Source organism: Odocoileus virginianus, chromosome X (assembly GCF_023699985.2).
Source record: "Odocoileus virginianus isolate 20LAN1187 ecotype Illinois chromosome X, Ovbor_1.2, whole genome shotgun sequence".
Classification (NCBI taxonomy): domain Eukaryota; kingdom Metazoa; phylum Chordata; class Mammalia; order Artiodactyla; family Cervidae; genus Odocoileus; species Odocoileus virginianus.
The window spans coordinates 2912872-2940093 of record NC_069708.1 but is presented as its reverse complement, the minus strand read 5'-3'; the positions used below and the strand labels follow the sequence as shown (position 1 = coordinate 2940093).

General features: G+C 37.8%; 1 protein-coding gene and 1 pseudogene across 5 annotated transcripts in view; one reads left to right on the top strand and one right to left on the bottom strand.

Annotated features, from left to right (window-relative positions):
- Nucleotides 1-27222, top strand: part of POLA1 (DNA polymerase alpha 1, catalytic subunit) — a 300499-nt gene that overhangs the window by 210445 nt on the left and 62832 nt on the right. For 4 of the 5 annotated variants that reach the window (XR_011485784.1, XM_070462009.1, XM_070462007.1 and 1 more), the window contains one exon: nucleotides 24085-24181. The exons of the other annotated variant lie outside the window; for it this stretch is intronic. Coding sequence is in view for 3 of the 4 variants with exons in the window: in XM_070462009.1 (XP_070318110.1) it covers nucleotides 24085-24181 (97 nt within the window). In the remaining variant the exon portion in view is untranslated. The remainder of the gene's footprint in view (nucleotides 1-24084; nucleotides 24182-27222) is intronic. 5 annotated transcript variants of the gene reach the window in all.
- On the bottom strand, nucleotides 1399-2199 carry LOC110132806 (large ribosomal subunit protein uL13-like; annotated as a pseudogene).

The window sequence follows — 27222 nt, the reverse complement described above, 5'->3', positions numbered from 1 at the left end:
AGACGAATGCCATGATCTGACTTTAAGTAAACTACTTTGACACTGTGGTCCAGGCAAAAGATCTGGCAGCTTGACTAACAGGATAGTAGGAGAGCTTATGAGAAGTGGTTAGACTCTCAATTTTTAAGCCAGAACTGATAGAATTTGTTATTCAGATCGTTGTGTACCTAATGTTATTATATACAGTGAATGGCAGAGGGATTCCGTCCTGTAGTCATTGATTCTGAATTGGATTCTAATACATTTAAATTACTCACCTAAAAATAAGTAATTTTCAAGGTAAATATTAATAATTGCATAGGCTCCTTACCCAAATCACTGGTTCTTCCTAAACACAGACTTAATGGCCTACTCTTGTGCCATACAAAAGACACAAACCATCTTCTGCAGAACCACCCCACCCCACCCAGCACACACATGGCATAGCACTGTCCTTGCTTTTAATAGGATTTTGAGGGGAAAATGACTTGTGTTCCACTTTAAGTTCACAGTCTAGCTGATGAAGTAAAATTCCTGGACACAGAGACACACCACAGACTCCTCCTCCTCCTGAGAGATTCCTGAAAGTCATGAGAATCACAGCTGGAACAAACCATTGTCTCAGATGGGTGTGTGTTCATCCATATGCAGGTGTGTTGAAGGGATGGCAGGAAGTAATTAACAACTGCTATACTAATTTTAGTCTAAACATGTACATAAGTGGTTAGAAAAGGCAAAGCTGAGATGATTGCATAGAAAAGGTGAAACGTAAGCTAGGACTGGAAGGATTGGTAGGGTACGAATAACTGGAGATGCAGAAGCAAAAGACATTGTTGAGTTTCTTTTGCGCCTTCTCATACCCTTTCCCTAGACAGTCTTATTTAGTGATGCTCTGTTAGGGAAACCAGCCTTAGAAAGCTGTGTCATTTCTGCTCTGAAGCAGTAAGTTGAAGTTAAACCTTTAGAGTAAACTAATCTTTGGTTTGATTAGCTGCCAGACCCCAGTTTAGTGGTGTCAGACGCTGCTCTTCTTTTTAGATCATTATAGATCAAAGAAAACCTTCTTGGGCAAATCTTTTTTTTTTTTCCTTTAAAAAAATAACTTATTGATTTGGGATCACAAAATATAGGGAAGACACGAGACGATGCCTGTGACCCCTTGGCTGAAATTTCTCTTCCAGAGACACTTCTTGGGCATTCTTTCACATCCTAACAGCTGCAGAGTATAGTATCTGACCATGTGGGAAGCTTGAACAGACACCCTTAAAGTCATGGGGTTCCCTTCCAATTAAGTCTTCCAGCTCACTTCTGCCAATATTGCAACTGCATTGGTTGTTCCAACTGTTCATGTCTTAAAATTCTCATGAACCAATAGGCTGCAGACCAATGATGCCTTCACAGCCCTTAGAACTGCCTACACTGACTAAAGCCCCTCAGCTATATCCGATCTGCTTGTGGCACCTGTATGGCAGCCCCTGGGGGGCCCCCACATCCTAGGGTGGTGATGGAGGAAGGGCAGACCAGGTCAAGCATGAAGAATAAACAGTCAATTTTATTGGGCTCAGACTAGGAATCCATGAGTCTTGAGGAGCTCTGTGAATTTGTCAGTTTTCTTCTCAATGTTCTTTTCAGCCTGCTTCCGTAGCCTCGTGAGCTGCTTCTTTTTCTGATAGTGGATCTTGGCTTTCTCCTTTCTCTTCTCCTCCAGTGTGGCCGTTAACCACCTGGTACTTCCAGCCAACCTCATGAGCCAGGAGCCCTAGGTAGGCAAACTTCCGAGTAAGCTTCAGACACACAACCTTGAGGGCAGCAGGAACCACCATCCGCTTTTTCTTGTCATAGAGTCGTGAGATCCCATCAGACAACTCGAGGCGCTCCAGAGCAGTCTGGCCCCGCTTGGTCTTGTGGGGCGGCATGCCTTGCACTGTCTGCCAGAAGATGTGGCTGGGGCTCGGAAGTGCCACAGGAGGGGTTGATGTTCATCCGCTTGGGGAGAAAACCCAGGTACCTCAACTTGTTTCTGTAGAAATTACCAGAAATGTTGATGAAAGGCCGCATACTTCAACTTATTTCTGTAGAAATTGGCAGACATATTGATGCCCTCACAGCACACGACCACAGTCTTCCGGCCCAGAAGCACCTGCTTGGCCACAATGGCCTCCGGGCAGCCCAGGAGATGGCCTCGGCCATCGAGCACCAGGACCTGCCCTTCCGCCATCTTTGGTAGCCGCCTGGAAAAGGAGGGAAAATTTTGAAATTAAGAACAAACATGGTGGTAGTGTGGTTCACATCCTGTCCTTTATTTTTACCTTACACTTGTCCTTCCACCAGTCTTCCATCCCGGCCTCTCCGTTTGCACTCAGCTCTCTTAAAATTCCATGCATGTATTTCTAAAAATTACCAAGTTATGTAAAATCACAACCAGATGCTTTATGGAAAAGACACATGGGTTAGAAACCCACCAAAATTTCATCAGTGACTCAAACAAGAATATAGGAACCTAATGAAAACAGTGGTATGATGTTACATATCTTCAATAGCTAAGAAATGCATAAATACTACAATAAATACAGCATTTTACCTTGAAAAAGACTTGAAGTTTGCTTGTGAAAGTGAACGTCAGAAAGGTTGCAGCTCATGAGTCATGGTGAAGTGGTGGAAGGAAGGTTATCTGAAATTGGAAGGAAAATTATAACAAACACCAGATGTGGTTAGTGTAGCTTATTACACACTCAGTGAACAGGGGTAGCTGGTCAGTGTTTGAGGGGCGTATGTACATGTGTGTTACATATATTCCTCTGTGGCTTGATTCATCTGGATGCAGTTTTCTGCATTTACCTAGTGTTTCTTACAGACAGAATCCTGCAGAAGCAGACATAAAATTCACATTATGTTCACATTATTTCCTGATATATCAATGGCATTGGAATTAATTCTTATTTTCAAAGTAAACATTGTAGTGGAACCAACTGTACCTTGATGATTAACTAGTACCTTACGTTCCCCCTACTTTATTGTTCTCTCATTTTCATATTGTGCAAAATTATTCTTATTTTTATAAAGACCAATTGGAACATCTGTCAACCAAACAATTACTGAATATTGTCTCTCCATGCTGCTTGTCTGGGGTATGGCAAGTAAAAATGGTTTTGAAGCCTTGGTTGCTGCCCTTAAACAGCTTCAATATAAGGAACCAACCAGAGACATTTGAAGTAAAACAAAAGTTCTTAAAAAGTAACAGTATATTATAGAATTAATACATTAGTGCTAAAGAGATATGGTAAACTAAGGCTCCTTACAAGATAAAAAATTTTCAATCTAGATCTTAAAGTTACAAACATGTATTAGAGAAGTAAGGGAATCCCCTTACTAGAAAAGATATGGGAATCCCGAAGGTGGCTTTTTTTTTTCTTTTTTTCTTTTTTTCATTCTCATGCTCCAGCCCCCAAGTAATCTTAATGTTGGCAACAAAAGCTGCAGTGGTAGTCACCAAGAGCCAAAACACTCAACTCCCCTCTCCCCTTCTTAAGAAAGGAAGGAAAGAAGTAAAGACCCAGCTTTCTGGCTAGCTGCTGGGAACTAAAAGGTACCAGGGAGATCACAGACAAAGACAACTTCAGGAAAGGTGACCCCATAAAGTTGTTGGTGAACTTTGGGGCTCATACCTCAATCTGCAAGGAAAGAATCTGAGCCTAATCAGCATATCAAAAATTTTGAGAACTGATGTAAAAGACCACAACCCAGATCGACTTCTGGGTGGAGTACACAAGGGACAAATATAGCAAGTACTGCCACAGTTTTGAAAGGTAAACTGAGATCAGGCCCACAGTCCAGAGAAAATGGGTTGGAATCCATAACCCAAACCTCATGAAGTCAGTTGCCTGCTAAAACAAAAACATCAATAGTTGTCCATAGAATTTAAGTAACACCCATAGATTCATGCTACTCAAAATGTCTAAAATTCAGTTCAGAACTACCTGGTAGAAGAAGAAACAGAAAAAGCACAACTTGCATGGGGCGGGGCGGGGCGGTGCAGGGTCGGAAATCAAAAGTCAAGATTGAAATGATGCTGTTACAGTTATATGACAGAAGAAATAGATGTAAAAAAGAGAGAGCCAAATAAATATATTAGAACCAAAAAGTATAACCAAAGTTTAAAAACTCACTGAGTAGGCTCAACTGCAGAATGGAGATGACACAGGAAATAGCCAGTGAACTTGAAAATAGATCAGTACAAATTATCCAGTCTAAAGGAGAGGTAGAAAAAGACAAAGGAGTTAGGCAGAACAGAGCCTCCGGGACCTGTGGGACAATAATACACAGTCTAACATTCATACCATTGGAGTCCAAAAAAGGAGGAGAAGCACCAGGCTGAAAAAAAATATTTGAAGAAATAATGTGAACCTTTCCCAAGTTTGACAAAAGACAAACTGACAGATTCAGAAAGCTCAGTGAATCCCAATCAGAATAAACCCTAAGAAATTCACTCTGGAACACATCATAATCAAACTCTGTGTGTGTGTGTGTGTGTGTGTGTGTGTGTGTGTGTGTTGGGGGTGGGGGTGAAAGTTTTAAAAATAATCAGAGAAAAATGATGTTTTGTAAGAGAAAATGCACTTCCCAGGTGGCTCAGTGGTAGAGTATTTGACTGCCTGCCAATGCAGGAGACATGGATTCGATCCCTGGGTTGGGAATATCCTCTGGAGGAGGAAATATTAACCTGCTCTAATATTCTTGTCTGAAAAATCCCATGGACGTAGGAACCTGGTGAGCTACAGTCTACAGGGTCATAAAGAAGAATCAGACGTGACTGAGCATGCGTAAGGGAAAATGATTCAAATGATGACATATTTCTTATCAGAAAAAATGTGGAGGCCAGAGGAAGTAGCACAGTGTTTTTAAAGTGCTATAAGGTTATCAACTCACTGTTTTTAATCTAGTCCCCCCCAAAAATCTTTTGGAGTGAAGATAAAAGAAAGCCATTTTCAGATGAGGGAAAGCTAAGAGAATTCATTGTCAGCAGACCTACTCTGAAAGAATTGTTGAACTAAGTTACTCAGACAGAAGGGACATGATACTGGAAAGATACCTAGAACATCAAGAATGAAGGAAGAGGCCTTCCCTGGTGTCTCGGTAGTAAAGAATCTGGCTGCCAATGCAGGAGACACAGGTTCAATCCCTGATCTGGGAAGATCTCACATGCCATGGGGCAACTAAACCCGTGTGCCATAACCATCTAGCTTGTGCTCTCAAGCCTGGGAGCCACAACTACTGAGCCCATGACCTGCAGCTACTGAAGCCCACACACCAGAGAGCCTGTGCTCTGCAACGAGAGAAGCAACTGCAGTGAGAAGCCCAAGCACTGCAACTGAGTGGCAGCCCCCGTAGTAACAAAGACCCAGCACAGTCAAAAATAAATAATGAAAAAGAAAAAGAATGGTAAATATAATAACTACTTTTCTTGAGTTACTTGAAATATTTTTGATAGGTGAAAGCAAAAATTATAGCATTTTTTACCAGTATTCAGTGTGTGTAGGTCTAATTTATGAGACAACTACAGCATCAAAGGAGGGAGGGAAAAGGGACCTATGTGGGTTTTTACATTCCATTTATGTGGTAAATTTTTAATTCTAAAGTACATATATTGTCATCCTTAATGATGAACTTTACAAAGAAATGTTGTCAAAACTGCAACTAATTAAACAATAAAAAGATGTTTGAATAACCCCAAAGAGGGCAGGAAAGAGAAAAAAAGGAAAAACAGAACAAATAATAAAATGGTACACCCAAATCCAAACATATCAATAACTGCATTAAATGCAAATGTTCTAAATGTGTTTACACCAATTAAAAGATAGAAATTATCAGAATGTATTTTTTAATGATGCAACTGTTATAAAATGTCCTCAAGAAACTAACTTCAAATATAATGGTATAGGTAGGTTAAAGGAGAAAATGGCAAAAGATATACCATGCAAACACTAATGAAAAGAAAGAGTGTCTATGTTAAAAGCAGAAAATTAGACTTCAGAGCAAAGAAAGTTACTCAAGATAAAGAGTGATTTTACATAATGATAAAAAAGCTAATTCACTAAGAAGAGAAAACAGCCCAAAATCTGTATGCACCTAACAACAGTGCTTCAAAATACCTGAAGCAAAAACTGGCAGAACTGAAAGGAGAAATAGACAATCCATAGTTATACTTGGCAAATTTTAACACTCTTCTTTCAGTCATTGATAGAAATACTGCACAAAAAAATCAGCAAGGATATAGAAGAACTGTCAACCAGTGGGATTTAATTGCTATGTACAGAACACTCCACCTGTCGATAGCTTGATCAGGATTCTTTCCAAGTGCACATGGAACATTCAACAAGATAGACTATATTCTTCATCATAAAAAGAACCTTAATGAGTTTAAAATAATTGAAATCATATGAAGTATATTCTGTAGCCATAATGGAATTAAACTAGAAGTCGTTAAGAGAAAAGTAACCAGAAAATATCTAAGTTCTTGGAAATTAAACAACACACTTCTAAATAACCCAAGGGTCAAAAAAAGGAGGTCCCAAGGAAAATTAGAAAATATTTTGAACCGAGTGAAAATGAAAATACAACATATCAAACAATGATTGAGACAGTATATACTATGGTGCCTGCTGTAATGCAGAGTAGACCAATTACCAATATTTATGCATCATAGACACACAAAATCTGTAAAATATTCAAGTAGTAAGTGTCAAGGGATTGTTTATTGACCTAGTTGGTAATATAAGTCTATTCATTTGGCAGTTAACTATTAAATAATCTTGCTGTCAGAATCAGGTGAGGATCAAAGGGGGAAAGTAAAAAACTGTACAGTAGGATGATGCACCTAAAGCAGTGCTTAAAGGGAAATTGATAGCATTAAATATTTGTATTAGAGAAAAAGGTGTCAAATCAATGATGTGAGTTTCCACTTTCAGAAAATTTTTTGAAAAGCAGAGCAAAATAAGCCCAAAACAAACAGAAGGAAAGAGATAGTGAAGATATATTAGTTAAATTGAAAGAATAGAGGAAATCAGTAAAACAAAAACATGAATATTTGAAAATATCAATAAAATTGATAAGCATCTAGCAAGGCTGACAGAGATTTAAAAAAAGGAAAGATACAAATTAGCAATATCCAGAATACTAGGCCTTCACAGACTTTAAAAGGATAGGGGAATACTAAACATATTTGACAATTTAAGAGTAGTGGACCAATTCCTCAAAAATCGAAAACTGTAAGAATTCATCTAAGATGAAATAGATTACCTCAACAGTCCTATAATTTGTTAAAGGAAGTAAATTCATAATTGAAAAAAAATTAAGTTGGAGGAATCAATAATCAATTGTAAGATTTAAAGTTATAGTAATGAACAGTGTAAAATTGGCAAATGGATAGAAACCTAGACCCACAGAATAGATAGACTCAGACAAGTTTGGCCATTCGATTTTTAACAGCGATTCAAAAGAATTTAATAAAGAATGAATAGCCCTTTCAACATGTAATGTTGGAAAAAGTTGGACATTCATATGCAGAAAAAATAAACTTTGAACTAAAATCTTACCTTATACAAATTCTAACAAAGTATATCACGGCTCTAAGTGCAAAACTATAAACTTTAAGAAGTAGTACATAAGAGAAAATCTTCATGACCTCAGATTAGGTGAATTCTTAAACATGAGATAAAAATGATCAATTTAAAAAAGGAAAAATCACTAGAACTTCATCAAAATAAAAACTTACACCTTCAAAAAGACACTATTAAGGGATAGAAATGACAAGTCATAAACTTGGAGGGGATGTTTACAAGTCACATATCCAACAAAGGACCTGTGTCTAGTATATATATAAAGAACTCTCAAAATTCAGTTAAAAGAAAACCACTCCAATTTAAAAATAAACAAAAGACTTGAACGGATTCTTTACCACAGAGGACATAAGGATGACAGATAAGAATGTGAAAAGTTGTTTCATTATTAGTATCAGGGAAATGCAAATTGAAACCTTGACAAGATAGCACTCCATACTTACTGGAATGGTTAAAATACAAAATACTGACAGTACCAAGTGCTTGTGAAGATGTGGAACAACAGGATACTTCATGTTTACTTTGCTGGTGGAAATGTAAAATGGTGCTGCCTGTCTGGAAAACAGTTTGTTTCTCATAAAGATCAATATATACTTTCTGTATGACCTAGGAATCCTCTTGGGTATTTACCCTAGAGAAATGAAAAATTATAACCATGTAAAAATCTGTGCAGAAATATTTCTAAGGAACTGAATTCATAATAGCTCCAAACTGGAAACAACTCCAACACACTTCAGTGGATGAATGAATAAACTGTCAACGCTTTCATACCATGGAGTATTACTTAGCAATAAAAAGGAACAGACTACTGATAACGTATAGCAACTTGGATGGGTCTCAAAGCTATTACACTGTGTGAAAAAAAAGCTAGACTCAAAAGACCACATAATGTTTAATTCCATTTAAATGGCATTGTTGAAATTTCAGAACTGTAATGATGGAGAACCAGTAGTTGGATTAGAGAATGGTCTGAATACAAATGGGCAGCAAAAGGCAGTTTTGGAACTGTTGTGTATCCTGGTTATCATTTTCCCAAATTAATCTCATTGTGAAATTTTTTAAAGTAGAAATGAAAGAAAAATTTCTGTGGCCCTGTGATAACATATAACTCTACTTTAAAGATGTTGTTGTTTAGTCGATAAGTCTTTTCCAACTCTGCAGCCCCATGAACTGTAGCCCACCAGGCTCCTCTGTCCATGGGATTTTTCAGGCAAGAATACTGGAGTGAGTTGCCATTTCCTTTTCTAGGGAATCTTCCCTAGCCAGGGTCAAATCACCGTCTCCCGTTGGCAGGCAAATTCTATACCACTGAGCCACTAGGGAAGCCCTGGGATCGAACCTGTGTCTCCTGCATTGGCAGGCAATTTATTTACCACTTCAAGAATAAATCTTTTCAAATACAGGGATATATGTGGAGACCTAGAACTAAGGGAGCTCATTTTACACAAGTTAGATGAATTAAATATCTGGCATTGAGGTTACATGACATTAAGTCCCAACGCCTGCGACCTTGTAAACACAGTTTGCATAAATATAATAGATGTGTGATTGGGAGCCCCTGCTACGCTTTTTGTCAAGAAATCTACATAAGAAGAAAATATCAAGCTATGACAAAAATCTCTTTTGAGGAACAGAACATTAATATTCTCATTTTGCTAAAGTAAAAACAAAGGAAGCTCTTTCCTAAGCCCAGCTTTTGGGATGGGATAGATTTGGGAGCATCAGGCCATATGCAAGTTCTAACTATTTAAAAGTAAAGCCTTGAAAACATGACAAAGTTTTGAATAGGAAATTCTGGATTTTAGAGCAGCATGTTTTTTGTTTTTAAAAACAATGGTAGGGGACTTCCCTGGTGGTCCAGTGGTTAAGAATACACCTTGCAATGCAAGCAACGCAGTTCTGTCCCTGATCAGGGAACTAAGATACCACATGCCTCAGAGCAAGTTTGCCCTTGCGCTATAACTACTGAGCCCCGCAAGCTCTGGAGCCTGTGTACCACAACTAGGACCTGATGCAGACGAATAAATAAATAAATATTTTTTAACATAATCATTAAAAACAATGATGGACCTCAGGAACCTCTATTTTCTTTCAAGCAGTATAAGCATGTATTTGCTTATAGTTACCATTCTTCTGTCTTGTTTATTGAGGGATACATAGCTTCATGGAGAGCTGATTTGTTTTCTCTTTATCTCCCCATTGCCAGCGTTCTGGAACCCCTTTCACACATGCCCTTCCTGTCAGGTAAAGGTGATCATTTAAAAACAAACAGACCACAAAAAGAAGAGCATAGATTCGAAATTTTTGTAGTAATAATTGAAAATGTAAATTAGTTTCAATCATGTTCCTTTTGTTCTCCTGGTTTGAAATTACTGGTTAAGGTTATTTTACATTCACAACTCTTAAACAGTGTTTCTGAGCGAGGTGAAATAGATTATGGTGTAGTCATATTGGTGGGTGGGACCTCCTACAGGCCTGTGCGTGACTGAATGCTCCAGCTGCCTCCAGACTTCTGCCCACTTAATGCCAACTTTAAAGGGGGACAATATTCCAATAAAGATGCTTTATTTTATTTTATAATGGTTGTGATTTACACTGTTCCATATACCTGGTGGCTCAGATGGTAAAGAATCTGCCTGCAATGCATGAGACCCAGGTTCAATCCTTGTGTCGGGAACATCCCTTGGAGAAGGGAATGGCAACCCACTCCAGTATTCTAGTCTGGAGAATCCAGTGGAAGAGGAGCCTGGCGGGCTATAGTCCATGGGGTCACAAAGAGTTGTCACGACTGAAGCGACTTAGCACAAATGCGTATTAGGCTTAGCAAATCCATATCTTTATCTTCAACTGATGATATATGAATTTGCCCTTGTCATTTCTTCACAAAACTAATGGGCCTATTTGGAGAACCTAGGACTCTAGCTCCTACATTCTGCATATACCTCCTGGGATTTTATTAGCATTAAAAAGAGTTTGAAGTTGTATTCTATGGGTGAGGGCCCTGACCTTATTCAAAGATATCGCTGGAGTATTTCTACTTTTATCTGTTTTATATATGAGATTGCTCTGGCCATGTATAACAATAGTTCAATTGCTGAGAAAATGTTGGTAAACCACTCACCTGGGCAGATGAAATTCACAAATAATGAGAACTTAAATTTTTAACCAGTCATCTCCACTTCCCATCCAAGTCTTTAGTATTGCTTAAAAAAAAATTTGCCTGATTTCATGCTTTATTTACTCGATATTGGAACAGTATTTATTGAATACCTACTATATGCCAGTACTATATTTCAAGAAGATGTGTTACTTTTTCTCACTTTGCTGGTTGAAAAACTGCTGAGAAGTGAAGTGGCCCAAAGCCAGAAAGGGGAAGAACAAGAAAGTGAACCAACTGCATCTGAATAATTGAGCATCACAGTGTGTATATCCAAGGTGGCGGTGACTCAAGTAACATAGGTGAGCGATGGCAAATGATTTGAGAGAAACAGACCTGCTGGAGTTCAAATCAAGATACTTCTGTTACAGTCTTCAAGGATTACAGAACAGGTAGAGCCAGCAGGAATGCAGAAGAAAAAGATACTTTTTCATGTCAGTGCAGCCTGCTAAGGACGCATAAGATGCAGGTGTAATGTAGGTTTAGGAAGTAAGGAATGGTTCATTGTTAATCCTTGAACTTTCTGTGCAAACCCCAGATAGAGAATGGTAAAGCTTGTGAGTTAAGACAGAAAAACAGTAGAATAGCATCTCAGTCTATTGCAGCTGGGATGAAGCCAATCCCAGGAACCTGAGGACAGTTTTTAAAGGGGGAGAGAGGACATGAGTGGAATATATTATCAAAGGACACCCCATGATTTGAGACCTAGGTGTATAGAGCCTGGATAGGATTTTTGTTTCTGTTTTTCTGATTTTACCAGATATAATTTCCTAGATCGCAAATCTTTTTTTTTTTTTAAGTTATAAGAAATTACTAGTTTCCTTCCTTTTAGGAGAAAGTAGTCAAGAGAGAACACATCGATGGCTGTGCATTTTATTCCTAGGGAAGTCCGTTAGCCAGTTTGTGTTTTGCTTGTTTTGACACCTCTGTATGGAATGATTTGGTTTCCTGTTGTAAGTAGAAGGTGGCCTAGGTAAGCTTTCAGTAGAAAAGACCAGGTCTTGAATACAAGCAAGCCTAGTTTCTAATTAAACAAATGTCTAATACTGTAATTTCTAATGTACTGTAGAAAGAAAGGGCAAAGAGCAGCCAAACTAGTTTTTATTGGCTCTGATTTTGTGGTTCTAATATAATTCTGGCAAGTTAGAAGAATTTAGAAGAAGAATTAGTGAATTACATGTGCATGTATATTAATACTCTTCGTTACTTTTTTTTCATTGTCAAAATTAATTTACTGACATTTGAAAAGTATAACTATAGTGACTTGTTACTAAATAGGTTCTTGTACAAAACATCATAGAGGAAAATCAGAAGATATCTACCATGTGTTTTTTGGATATGTAATCAGTTTTAGTACCTAAATTAGCTACCTGAAATTTCCTATAGAAATTCCAAACCATATCAGTAAAAGAATTACTTCTTATCTTGTATTTTGATAATGGCTGGTTAGCATGGGGAGTCTATGGCCTTAAAGCCTAATGGCCATGTTAGATGTAAGATATATGGATTTATTTCGTTGACTGAGATGACTAGAACAGCATCACAACCAAATGTAGTCTGACCAGTTGAACTGAATAGTAACAAGACGTAAATCTTAACTAATAAACTAGGAGAACAAGGAGGGCATAGATGTTAAGTCTGTTTATACCCAAATGTATTTCTCTCTTCTATGGTGGCATCAATTATAAGACATACCACTGATTTAGTAACAGCGTTTCAGAGGAAAAGAAAATTTTTAGTAAAGACAACAGTTCATAAGACAAATCTTTGTTTCAGAAACATTCAAAGTGATGAGAGGTGTCTTAGAATCAAGCAAGAGTGTTATTGAATATTACACTTAAATGATAACTAAGGCAAACTGAGTGCTTACCATGTGCCAGACTGTACACTTGTGCTATGCCAAGTCGCTTCATTCGTGTCTGACTTTGCAACCCTAGGGACCATAGCCCGCCAGGCTTCTTTGTCCATCGGACCAGGCAAGAATACTGGAATGGGTTGCCATGCCCTCCTCCAGGGAATCTTCCAAACCCAGAAATCAAACCCATGTCTCTTACATCTCCTGCATTGGCAGGCAGGTCCTTTACCACTAGTGCCACCACTTGTGCCAGATACTTCATATGCATTATCCAATTTAATCCTCACAACAGTTGCATGGGTCTTTTACAGATGAAGAAACTGAGGCTTGGAGAGGTTGCTCATCCTAGGACTTTACCTCCAATACATGTCACAGCCAGGATTTGAAGGAGAGCCTGTCAGACTCCAGAATCCACACCATTAACCACTGTTGGGTGCATTTACTCTTTTTTTTTTCCCATTTATTTTTATTAGTTGGAGGCTAATTACTTTACATCATTGCAGTAGTTTTTGTCATACATTGAAATGAATTGGCTAATTCATTTCAATGTATGCATTTACTCTTTATCATTAAGATAAGACCTTATACCAGAAAGAAAAATTGAAAGTAGTCAGCAAAGTCCTCTCCAAAATCTGCCTCTTCAACTTCTGTTAAAGTAGTAAGTGACCTCCACCAATAACAAACAAAACAAAAAGCACTCCACCCTTTCTTGAATATTCCTCAGCATCATTTTTTAAGTTTACTGTTATGTGAGCCTGTGATATTCTGTGACTATCATTTTAAAACTTCATTCATAGCTACAATTTCTGTCTTCTAATAGCTTATAAGATGTATAACCTCATTATAGGCTTATATACAGAGACAGTAGAAGAAAGACAAGACTATCAAGATACATTAAGGGCTTTTTGTAGCTAAATTCAACCCCCCCAAAAGATGTAAAGCAAACATATGCTACTGTTTGAGGCACTGTTGTCATCCTTGTTTTACAGATGAGGAGGTGGAGAGTGTAGTTAGATGCCCTGCCTGAAATCACATATCTGCTAAATGTTAGAGGCAGAATTTGAACCCATACTGGTTCCAGAGTCTGTGCTGTTAACAACCACACCATACTTGCCTTATCTCGTATTTTCACTTTTAAAAGCTTACAGTGCCTTGACTTTACTTAGAACTTTCCTTCTAAAGAACTTATGTTTTTGGCATCTTCATCCTCCCTATGCCAGGATCTTGGGAGTCCTGAGGTATTTATGATAGGATGTCTATCCTCAAGGAGATTACAGTACTTTAAACAGAACTACTGGGATTTCCCTGGCAGTCTGGTGGTTAAGACTTCACTTTCCCATACAGGAGTTAGGGGTTTGATCTCTGGTGGGGCACTCAGATCCCACATGCCTCACGGCCAAAAAACCAAAGCATCAAACAGAAGCAGTGTTGTAACAAATTCAGTAAAGACTTTTAAAATGGTGCACATCAAAAAAATTTAAAAACAAACAAAACTGCTATATATTAGTTGCAAAGAGATTAAAAGCGAGAAAATGCTTTATCCTATTTCAGCCTATAGGAGAGATAGAAATCAAATCTTCATTTTTTTACAGTGATTGGTACTGAAATATTACCACCCTTCCTTTTTTAAAAAATTTGCTTACATACTCAGTGACTTTTACTTAGAATCATAAGAGTATATTGTTTGGCCTTGGCTCTTGAATGCAGTTCACAAAATTAAAAAGGGGAAAAAAATGTCAAGTTCTTGCAGGTGCCTACTTGGTTTACTTCAGGAAACTTCCCAAAGGCAAGTGTTCATAGCTAATAAAAAGTTAAAAGACTCACTACCAACTAGTGACATACAGGTAGTGTACTGTTTCACACATACTGTGTCATGTAATCCTAGTAGCAGTGCTTTGATGGGGTTCATCCCCCCATCTATTTACAAATGAGAGGAGAGTTTACTTCATCTCTCCGAGCCTCAGTTTTTCAGTTTGTAGAACAGAAAAGGAAAGCTTCTTTATATTCTAAAAGGAATTTCTAAACCCATAAAAACTTTTTCTGAAGTGTGTGCACAGAGATCTGTGTGGAACATAAACTTTTAAGAACTTAGATTTTTATATCTTTCTGCTCAAAGGTGCATTTTCTGAAAGGTGAATCTTAGAATGAAGGTGAGCAGAAATTAGAAAATTGAATTGATACGGTTAGACCCCAGTTCAACCATGATACACATTGGAAAACTTTTGATTTGGCTTGGTCAGTTTCTCCTTGCAGTCCCCAAGCCAATGCCCTTTACTTTGGCCCTGTGCTCCTGCCACTTTTACTCATGGTGGGCTGTGCCCTAAACGCAGCATCACTGTAGCCTAACAGTGTGAATGAGGTACCAGGTGCTTATAATACACTGCTTCTCTGGTGCACTGAGTATTTCAGGTTGAAAACTAGCCACAAAAGAACTGATTAACGCACAGAATGACATTGTTGAAAGTATATGAATGAAAAGTGGCATATTACAAAGATCAAGGGGCTTGGACATTGAAAACCTGGGATCAAGTCTTGGCTCTGCCCCTTACTGGCTGCATGACCTAGGGCAAGTCCCATAACCTATTTGAGTCTCAGCTTCCTTATCTGCAAAATGAGGATAATCAGAATGGCTGGTTCATTTATTGAAGATCAAATGGGAGAAAGCATAATGCTGGGGAGATGGAGCTGAAAACTGGAAAGTGTCAAATGCATATTAATACATCATGCTAAACTTCTTCATCCCTCTCCTTTAGCACAATGTGATTTACCACATAGATAACATTTGGGAAATCTCTGTTCACTTTAAATAGCATGCACATATGGACTTTAAAATTGTACCTCAGATAATCCTATACCAGCATTTCAGGCAAAGATTTAAGATGCCATTTGGCAATAAAAAATATTGATTCTAGTCACAAACTGTCATTTTAATTTTGATTCCACCGGTTTTTCTGAGAGGTTTGCGAACTGGCCATTAGTGCTCCGTTCACTGACCAGATCTGGGATCATGAACAGGTGACTTCACCTTTGATGAGCTCTGTCAAATAGGGAAAATAATTCTAACTTACCACCTACCTGACAGAGCTTTTGTGAGGACTGAATGCTTTGAAAAGCCTAGCATTGTTATATAAATGCAAGGGATACAAATTTTAAAATAAGTATAATCATCTGAGACCTCTCTGTAGTATAAGAATTAAAAAACTCAAATAATTCTGTTAGGAAATGCAAGGTAAACATGCCATTAAAAAGTTACAGAGAGCAGCTACTGTGAGAAGGGGATAGGTAAATGGAAATATCCACATTTGACTGCAATGTAGTGTTGGAAAAGACACACCCACACCAGGCTATAAGCTCCTGCAGTCATATCCTATTTCTCTTTCTCTGATATAGCCTTAGCAGCTGGAATAGTGCCTGGCCTATTTTAGATGCTCAATTTGTTGAATGAATGGACAGCAGTCTTTCTTATGTGCTTGGTGGCTAGTGGTGTGAAGGGAGGCTGACTGGCTTGGCTTGGGTCAGCTATGACAGCCTTCTCCTATTTTGTCCATCTGAGGCAGAACTTGTTCTGAGATGTCACCTAAGCCAGAGTACACCTTAACAACCAAGTCAAATTACACAGTTAAGTTTTTGTCCTAAATGCTGCATCACTTTATTTACACTAGCCATGTGCATTTATTTTATTTTAGTAGCTGTTGATATTGCTCATCATAGACCCTTTGGTGCCAGTTAATAAGAATACTAGAAAGCTGACCAAACATTCTAGATGTCAATTTTGCCAAATTTTTGTGGATGGGTTGGGAAGTGGTAGAGAATTTTTATTTTACCCAGATTAGATATATTTGGGTGAATGTGCCAGGGAAAGAAAGTCAAAGTAGTTTTCAGTTCAGTTTAAATCTAGAAAGAAACCCTAGAAACTCACTAATCTAGGAATCCCTTTTATTCAAATAAGATTTCATGCAGAATTCCCAACTATAAAAAAAAATGAGATTTTTATCTATATAGGTAATCTATTTTAAGCTTATAACTTATTTTTCAGTGAGAACACCAGCTAATATGGTGGGATCTTAACACATCTTAAAATTTCGGAGGTAGTACATGTGAATACACCAGTCTTAAATTTTTTACAGTGAATATACAATCAATGAAATCACAATCAAACATTTGGAGAAGCCTCCAAGGCACATGAATTGAACATACTTGAAAAACACTGATCTTGCCCTACTCATTCTAACTATAGATATGGAGGTTGAAACTGTAATCTGCAGAACCTCATTCTGTCTCCACATTTTGCTTCTTGGTGTGGTGATGTTAGTAACATGAATGAATCTGAACACAGTTAACTACCTCAATACTTCCAGATATCAAGGGTTTCTCTTACTTACATAAATGTTTCTAGGCCATTTTATAGCTCCAGTGAAATCCAAAGTGATTTACCAACCTTATTTTAATATTATTATTTCTTCTAGTTAGAAATTTATATTTACATTTCTCATTGTGATGTTAATACATGATTATATGTAGCATGGGGGCTAATTAAGATCTTTTGGGTTTTTTGTGGGACTTTTTTGGTATGAGGTTAACCTTGAAATATGGCATTTTAAAAAGGAAAACTTCTGAATAAAGGGCAATAAATTCAAGGTAGAATCCTAAAATTGTCCTCAGTCCCAGTGAAGACAACATGACCAGTATTTTGGGTATTTTAACATCTGTAGCATTAAAGCCAGCCCTACCTCCTAAGATGGAAATTGCCATGTGCAGAATGACTTGATAGAAAATGGTGTACATTCTATATAATCTTCTAACTGCAGAATGCGACCAGTGGCACTTCCCTAAAAAAAAATAAATTACCCGAAATTTGCAGCACATTCATATTCAATTTCATCACAGCAGATGCTCATTAGTATGTTGTTATTAATTGGTATTCACTTTAGGTTTTGTTTAAAATGAAGATAATAATTAGGTTTTAATTACTGCATCATTCGTGGGGGGGGGGTGTGTCTGTGGGGAGAGGCAAAGAGTGAAATGCCTCTTAAAGCACTGAAATAGTTCCTGATGCTCATTCAGCACCGTGTGCTGCCAAAGACTTTGAAAAATAACTTCATCTTCACCAAAAAAAATAGGACTAGGATTATAAAATGAAGAAATTGCTGTCTGTGTGGCTTTTTTAAAATAAGCCCATCGTTATCAAGAACTCACTGTAAATTGTCTACTTGATGGACATACTGAATCAGATGATAATGTGCACTACCATTCTTTCTAATCAAATTACCAAAAAGACTTCTTGGAAAAGTAACCCTCACAAGCAGCTGATTAATGAAGTGGTGGCAATGTTTTGTATTAGAACTAATTGAAGTAATCCAAATAACTTATTTCTGTAGCCTATGGAAATAATTTCCTTTGCAAAGAAGTACATTGGAGTTGGCAAACCAGTATTTTTTCACCCTCTCTTGTTCTATATTTACAGAAAAAGCATAAATAATCCAAATAAAATGGGCAGAAAACCAATTTGGGTGACAGAAAAAATGAAACAGCATATCTCAATCTTTTCAAGATTAATCTTGATATTAATCAAGACTAATAATTTATATAAGACATAAAGGTGTGTAGAAATTGAAGGATACTGAAATTTTAAAGGCATATCTTAACTAAAACAGTAGAAATAGCAGTTTTTAATGCATTCATTAAAAGGGAGTGTTCATAGTTCGAGTTTAAATGTATTCCTTATAAACTTTCTAGAGCACCTATTGAGCGCATGGCATTGGGTTTTGCAACTGTGTAGAAATTCAAACCCTCCAGAAGCTGTGGTCTAGGTGGGAAAGTACAGAATACGTCATTATCAGTGACATACAGGGTGTGCCATTCACAGTGCTGGTGCTTTCCATATGCTAGTGTGTTATATTTTTAAAATTTTTATTGGATTATAGTTGCTTTGCAATGTTACTTCCAGGTGCACAGAAAGTGGCTCAGTTATACATATATCCACTTCATTTTTCCTAAGATTCTTTTCCCACATAGGTCATTACAGAGTATTGAGTAGAGTTCCCTGTGCTCTACAGCAGGTTCTTAGTATGTATCTATTTTATATATAATTGTGGTGTGTGTGTGCTTAGTATGTATCTATTTTATATATAATTGTGTGTGTGCTTAGTATGTATTTTATATATAATTGTGTGTGTGCTTAGTATGTATCTATTTTATATATAATTGTGTATGTGTGCTTAGTATGTATTTTATATATAATTGTGTGTGTGCTTAGTATGTATCTATTTTATATATAATTGTGTGTGTGTGAGAGAGAGAGAGATAGAGAGAGATGGAATATTACTCACCCTTAAAAAAAGAATGAAATAATACCATTTACAGCAACATGGATGGACCTAGAGATTTTCATATTGAATGAAGTAAGTCAGACACAGAAAGATGAATATCATATATCACTTATATGTGGAATCTTTTTTTAAGGGTACAAACAACCGTATTAACAAAACAGAAGTAATAGAAGTAGAGTCATCCCAGGGACAGGGGAGCCTGGTGGACTGCCGTCTATGGGGTCACACAGAGTCGGACATGACTGAAGTGACTTAGCAGCAGCAGCAGCATGATATAGAAAATAAATGTATAGTTAACCAGGGTTTGGGGGGTGGGAATAAATTGGGAGATTGCCATATATATACTAGCTCATTATCTTTACAGAATTCCTGAGAGGTTTATTTTTCTCATTTTACAGATGAAGAAATTGAGGTATGACTAGGTTAATTAAGCATTGTGTCCAAGGTCACCCAATCCTTTAAGTGACAGAACTGAATTTGAGACCAAATACAGTCTGACCCCAGAGCCAGTCTGCCATGGGGTAGATATACACAAGAAACATTAGAAATCATTTCCGGGACTAGTGTCATTAGCCTATGTTGAGGCTCAGTGAGAGGTGGGAGCCAGGTTCCATGAATCCCTTCCTTCTACAAACCTTCCTTGAGGGCCAGCCACAAGCCTGGCCCTGGCCTGGGTGCCCACAGTGGAGAGGGGTTACACACAGGCCATGCTCTCAGGAGCTCACGTCCTCGGAGGCATGAGGGCGATAACACTGGTGAGGACTGCTGGAGTGTGTTCTCTGTGCTGGAGGGTGTGGTGAACCATGGGGCTCCCGAGGAGAGGTGACTGCGTTTGTGGGCAAACTGAAGCGTGGAGACACAAAGGCTTCTCAGAAACTGCAGTGACTTTGAGGTCTGCTAAGGTAGGTAAAAGCCTAGTGGATCGAGTGGATCTTTAAGCAAAGCTGGAAGGATGGGCCTGAAAGGGAAGGCAGAATTGCTTGGTCCAGGGCACAGAGGAGGAAGGGAACACTTGGCCTGCCCCCCCTGGAACAGAAGGTGGGAAGGAGTGGGGCAGGTCGGTGGCCAGGTTAGCATTTGAGGGGCACAATTACTTTTGCACCAAGCTAATACTGCAAAGGTGTGTACAAGTATGTAGGTAGCAGCACCATTCAGTAACCAAAAAGCTGGAAACCACTTAAATGCCTTTCGTCTGTAGAATGGCTTAATAGATTATGGTATATTCATTCAGTGAAATACTTCATGGCAATGAGAATAAACAAACTTCCACTACCTGCAACAACATGGATGAATCATTTCACAAATATAATATTGACCAAAAGAAACCAAAGAGAAAAGAATGCGAACTATAAGATTATATTCACATAAAGGTGTGTGTGTATGTGTGTGTGTGTAAGGCAAATCTATTATTATCTTGAGGGAGAAGATGGGGAATAATGGGAGGAGAACAAGGGTGGGCTTCTGGGAGGCTGGTAAAGTTGTTTCTTCTGGGTGCTGATCACAGAGATATGTTAACTTTGTGCATCAAGCCATACTTTCGTTATTTGTGCATTTGTGTAGATTACAGTTTAACAAAAAACCAAAATTCGAGTTAGGTTTAACCCTGCCCTGCATTTATGTAAATGAAAATACATCCTATACTAAGATTGCAATAACTTGCTTAAAAAAGCAAGCATCTTCCTCACAGTGGTTCTCAGGAAAACTTTTTAGGCTTTTTTGACTGGTATAAATTCCAAGATCTTGAGCCAGCTTGGAGGGATCAGGGCCCATGGCTCTAAAGTATCTCTGGTACAGGTAGTATGCAGCACAGCAGTTCTTTTCTCAGACTACCCACTGGAACTACCTGGAAGCCCTTACCAGTGCCCATCCCCTGAATTCCCCACTGTGTTCTGAGTTAGTCGTTCCAGGGCCGAGATCTGAGCATCAGTGTTGTTTTTTTTTTTAAAAAAACTCCCCAGGTACTTCTGTGTACAGCCAGGTGAAGGACCACTAATCTAGGGCCTATGTTTTCATCTGAAGGTAATACTTTGGCTTGGAAACAGAATGAAGTTCACATTGTTTCTAATGTCATCTGATTATGGGATTCAAACACAATGTATCAAAAACAGTGGTATTGAAGCATTTTCCTTTTTCCTTCATTTCTTTCACAGTATTTGCTAAGTGCCTCCTCTGTGCCAGGTATATCATAGGGGAATTCCTTCCCTACCCCTGTGTATGTATGGGGCCCCCACTTACTACTCTGTTAACACTCCAAGCAACTAACTTGAATGCAAAGCGTTGTACACACAGTAGCTCTTTCAGCTCAGCATTGTCCTTACTAAATCACAATCCACCACTTTGGTACATGATGTTCTAACTATAAAGGAAGATTGAAAGAAGCCTAGGCACCGTGTTGAGTGCAATTTTCAAGGAAAGAGCAAGAAATCGAACATTTTAAACCAATAAGTGAAAGCTGGAGAGAGAAAGAAATGTTAAAATATCACCTTATTTTCTTGAAGTATTTTCCATCCAATCTTGTACAGTCAGAATGAGCATTTAAGTGTGGGGAAAAAAACCCGCTGAAGATTTCAGAAAAGACTAGAGGGTGTCAGTTTTCTTGATTAGAAGAATTTATCATCAAAAGCAAAAAAGAAAAGATGGTAATGATTTTTTTAAAAAGCCCCTCCAAGTGATCACAAATTAATAGTGCAAAATCAAGAAAACAAAAGTAGGTGCTATTTTTGTTAATTTAAACTATAGTTTTCTCCATTTCATGTGTGTTCTTTAAAACCACTTGATTGTATTTGACATTGAAAATCTAATAGGGCCTTTTGTTTTCAACCAGTTTACTAATTGCAAAATATGTCAGGAATCAAAAGGGCAGGAGGTGTTTGTATATTTTTTAAAAATATATAACTCCTTTTTAATTTTTTCCCCTATTTTCCTTATCCATTTAAGCATTGACTTTCAATTAGCCTGCCTACTAATATCAGGTCACTAAACTCCGTGGCTGACGCTTTATTCCTTCATGTGGGTTGTCACTCGTTTGCTTCAGTTAGCTGGCAAAGGTTGTTGTATATCCATTACCAGCAACACAGCACTTTGCATTTCTGAATTGACAAGCAGCTATATTGACCCAGTGCTTATTATGGGTCAACAGCTGCGTTAACCAACGGAAGGACTGAGGGGCAATTAAAATGAATTGGCAAAAATATATCTTCCTAATTTACTCCAATTTGTTATTTATGCTAACATTGTATGGCTTCTATGGTGACACTAAACAGAATGGACCCAATAATGGCAATTAACATAAAAATATAATGGCTAATCAAATTGACAGCAACTGTTTCTCATCATCTCGACACACAATACATTATCAAAACAAACTATTATGAAGGAGGTAATTTCAGTGTTCTATTCAACCTGCAGCATGTGTGCAGTCAGGGAGATGTGTACCAGCAATTACTGCTGAATCTAAAAAACTAAACAAATAACTTAATCGCTGTCGTCCTCCTTTTTTTTTCCCCCAGGAAGCAGTAATCAGGATTCGCTAAAAATAACTGGTGTATAATAGTATAATGATGATGCATATTGTAGAATAGCTAATAAGAAATAAAATAGGCTTCTAGGTATACTTTTTAAAATAGGTTTCAGGTAAAGAAAGAGAAATGGGTGGAAGGAATGCACACACAAAAAAGACAATAGCCCTGGCTGATGAATAGCTCTATGTGGGTTATTCCTGCAGCCTAATACTTATAGATACCACTTGTAGTGGCCAAAGAAGTTTAAAATACACTAAATATAGTAACAACTTTATAATGGAGTGAGCTGGAAGGTCTACCATTGTGCTCTAAAAACTAAATTTCACTTCTGTACCCAGTTGAGTTGGCTATAGTTTTTCATCATTGATGGCCAGCGAGGATCTTGGAATCTAATACTTGGTTACCAAAGAGATTCCCTTCAAAATAAGACCATTTGTATATCTTATTGTAGATAGTGGTAAGTTCCTAGTCACACGCTAGTCTGTGGGTGCCACCTGACCCTGTTGCATGGATTGTACCAAATGACCTGGTTATCCTGGCCATTCATTGATTCATTCACTGAACCAATCAATATCTGTAGAGTGCTTGCTGTGTTGTGTGAGTTAGCTGTATGTTTGTTGTTACTGGTGCACAGTAGGTGCTCAGTTGTTGTTAGATTTCATGTTTGTCCAAGACAGCAAGTGAGAACTGGTAACGTGCTTGTCTTTTGAGTTTGTTATTTGAGAAGTTCCAAGGATTGAGTTGTTTCACTTTGGTGTCACACCCTCACTCCCAAAGACGACACCAAAGCCCTAGTTCATCATCCTCTGGTATAAAGGTTTCCCACCTTATCTAACCCTATAGGAGGAGGGAGAGTAAGTTTCTGGAGCAGCCAACTTAAAAGAAATACAAATGCATTTGAACATGATTCGCCAAATAATTCTCACTTTGATTATTGAGTTGACTGCAGATGTTTTCCCCCACATAAGGTGAGATACAGTGACTCTTGATTACCTCAGTGATGCTATGATTTTTTGAGTTAGAACTTGCCAAAATCTTTAAACATTGTTTTGTTATTGATGGAATGATAAGCCTTGGTTATTTCATTTCGCATGCTATTTCTCAGAGGTCATATGTTGCCCATTTAAAGATGAGCACAGAACAAGTGGTCAGGATGTTCCCAGGTCTGTGCTTTATTCACCATGTTGTATCTGTGGGCTCGTCCCTCTCACCATGAGTCATAAAATCGGGCTTGTATTTCAGAAATTGTTTAACTTCCTCCTAGCCTGGACAGGCCCCAGTTAGGAAGCACAGTACCACTTTTCCCAATTAACAGTGCAAATTGTCAAGAGTGCATAGGAATTTGCAATTTGACAAAATCAGTTTTTTGACAGCAGGGGTAATCAGTCTGTAGCTTCACAAGTAGTAATCTGTGATCGAAGTGGCAGGGTTTATTTTGAATTATGAAAGGTATGTATGCCATATGAGGGGGACGAATCATTAATATGATTCTCTCCTTCTTATTCACCCCCCTTCTTTAAAAAAAAAAGCTGCTTGATACAGAAGTTAAATTAGGGGATACACTTGCTGAGTGATCTCCAAAGCTCCCCCCTCCCCAAAATTCATTTATTTTTCTGTTATATTGCAGTATTCTGACAAGTCCCTGTACACCCAGCTGTGCTTTTACCGCTACATTTTTGATGTGGAGTGTGCACTGGAGAAACTTATTACCGATCATGAGAAAGGTACGTTAAAATACTGTAATTACCTTTGAGTTTAAAGTGGAAATTTGCATCATAAAAGCCAGACCTACTGTGTCAGGCTGTTCATGCAGCATCGCACCACTGTCTGAGAAGCAGGCCGTGGGGGCTGTTGTGAGCACAGGCATCCCCTGCATGAGAGGCGGTAGCATAGGAATCCCCGGCTTTGGCCCCCTCAGCCTTTCTCACATTGTTCTCTATTAAAGCTGGGCTTTGCAGGAGGAACAGTACAGAAAGGACTCTTTAAATGCTATATTTTGAAAATGCTATTTTCTATAGAGTTTAGTAATTGTAATGAAGTAAGCATAGGCAACGTGATCATTGGACCTACAAAAACCAGATATTACCAGAAAAAATAGACCTGGAGTATGTCTCTGCTGTTCACTAAAAGCCTAGGTTCATTTTGAGACACAGGACTGGGGTGGAGTTCTTTTATTGACTCCATCCTAAGAGAGCATATAGATGCCTCAGCCCAGATTATCAGGTGCTACCTATGTCTTACACAAGACTTGCAGGCACTTGTGGGGCTTAATAGGCCTGAGAAAAGCTTTGTTACATAACTTAAAGTATTTGAAAATGTCATGACAAGTGCATGGGTTTTTTTTCTCCTACCCAAAAATCACATTGACAACTTTTCTATTACCTGTAAAATATTAAAAAAAAGGTGAGTTTACACATTTTTCGTATTGGTTACCTATAAAGTATTTATGTTGTTTGCCATTGAACATCAACGACATTTTGTTGGTCAGTGCCAGGGCTAGAGGCAACCTCAAGGACATATAGAAACCTACAAATACTTCTGAATTTCCTCACATAAGAATTACCATGCCCTTGATTTGGTCTTAACTCTTCTGTTCTAGTCATAATTGACTTCAGTTCTTCCATTTACAAGATAGGCTAGAATTTTTTCTTTTTTAATGCCTTGACTTCCTTGTTTTTTCTGTCTTTGAATATAAAATACTTTGATGGAGATTTTCAAATATTAGTATCTTGTATTTAGATGTTCAGCAACACCTTGGGCTACCTCCACAACTTATTTTCAGCCAATTAATTAAATTTATAAGAGAAAATTTATCACATAAAGTTGTATATCTACATATATATAAATTAGATTTATATAAGAGAAAAAACTCCTTTAATCCATTAGTAACTAGGTTTTTGAACTTTCTTTCATGATTGGAGTCTAGCCCATGTTTATTTGCATATCAACAATAAGTGTTTCTGTTTTACCTCCAAGGATCTTTCCTTAAAGGCCTTAAGCATTTAGAGAATTAAGTACTGTTTGATGAGTACATTGTCCCTTTCTGTCAAGTTTGTTACCTCTTTTTGGGTATCTGTATATTAGAACTTGATTCCCTTTTACTTCTTTCTGAATCCAAATTGGTCCCTAGATGTTCTTAGATTCTTAGGGGATAGATTCCTCTTCCAGACATTTCTAAAATTCTTATCTGAAGGGCTGAATGATGAGCAGTTTTCAGAAAGCCCAGTGACTTGGAGACTTGTAGAAGTGATCTGTAAAGTCACTGGAAACTTACCCCCTGCTTTTTAGAGAACATGGAGGAATGTATGTTGCTCTCCTGGAAAATAGGATGGAACAGAGTAATCACTTGCAAAATTCTTGCTTGGCAAAAAGTGAGAAGTGTTGATAGAATCTGTATACTCACACTATTTAGTTCTGTTTCACAAGTTTAAGAATTGGGAGGGGTTTTTTTTTTGTCATTTGCTTCTAATAAACACACTATTCAGGAGTTCAGAGCCAAAACGGCATGGAGTGAATTACTGACTTGCTCTTTTACATATCAGAAGGATAAAGAAAATAAAGCAAAAGAAGGGTACAAAATGGATGTCTGACAGAAAGAACTTCTTTAAACGTTTCAAGATCCTTTTGCTTTCTTTATGGAGTGTTAATTAGTGTAACTATTTTTCCTTTGATCTTCTGCTTATTTTTATTCCTAAATTGCATCTTTGGAACGAAGGGATTTAGATAAAATTTACTTGGCCTGGACATTTTTGGATAATTTAATAGTGGTAAGTGGTGGTAGTATATTTGTAAGTGGTGGGATATAAATAAAAGGCTAGGTCATGCCATGGTCCAAGAGCACAGATTTCCTAACAAATGACATTTGATAAACTCTTACCTAAGAGTCACCTGGTACATATAAAAATATAAATCCATGGCTCCTACACCAGAATTTCTACTTCAGAAGGTATGGGGTAAAATTTAAGAAACTCAACTTTTTAGAAAGTCCCCCCAGACAGTTCTGAGCACATGATTTGGACAGGTTCTAAGTAGAAGAGATTTGAACATAGGTTGTAATCCATAGGGAACAATTGGAGAGCAAGAATATTCTTACAGTCCATAGGCGAACAGTTACAGGGGAAACTTCCGTAAGTATAAATTAAGGTAACACATATAAAATTCACTTCTCACTTTATGAGTTGGAGTGAAATGCTGTCTTCTGATTAGCTATTCAAGGGAGATTTGCTGTTAAAAAGAACTGAAAATCTGTGGGATCCAGAGGGCAAATAAATTTATTCAATTTGGACCAAGGCCAGAACACCAATAGATGTTAACATCAAAAGTCCTGTGAAAAATGACAGTAGTTACACACAATTATATTATTGAGAATGGAATCTAAGTATCGTCTGTCAACAAGCACCCTGAAACTGGCGTGTAAAGTATTTACCATAGACTCTCCTTTACTCTTGGTACCCTAGCAACATTTCCCTCGCTAAGATAGTTTTACCATTTCCATTATAAAGCCCATATTTTGAGGGTTGTAACTGGATGGTGGCTTTAATCTGTGTTTGAAACTTGTCAATTTGACTTGGGGAAAAAAATCACATACAAATTATTGGAAAGAGGTTTATTTTTATGGTGAAAAGTAGCTCTTGTCAAAGCTTTTTCCTGTGCTTTGCTTTTCAAACGAAGGTTTACAGGCCATTAGTCCATAATGTGAATTAACCCCATTTGGTATTTGTCCCTTTCCTTTAAGATGATAAGGGACTGTTTTCCAGTTTGGTGA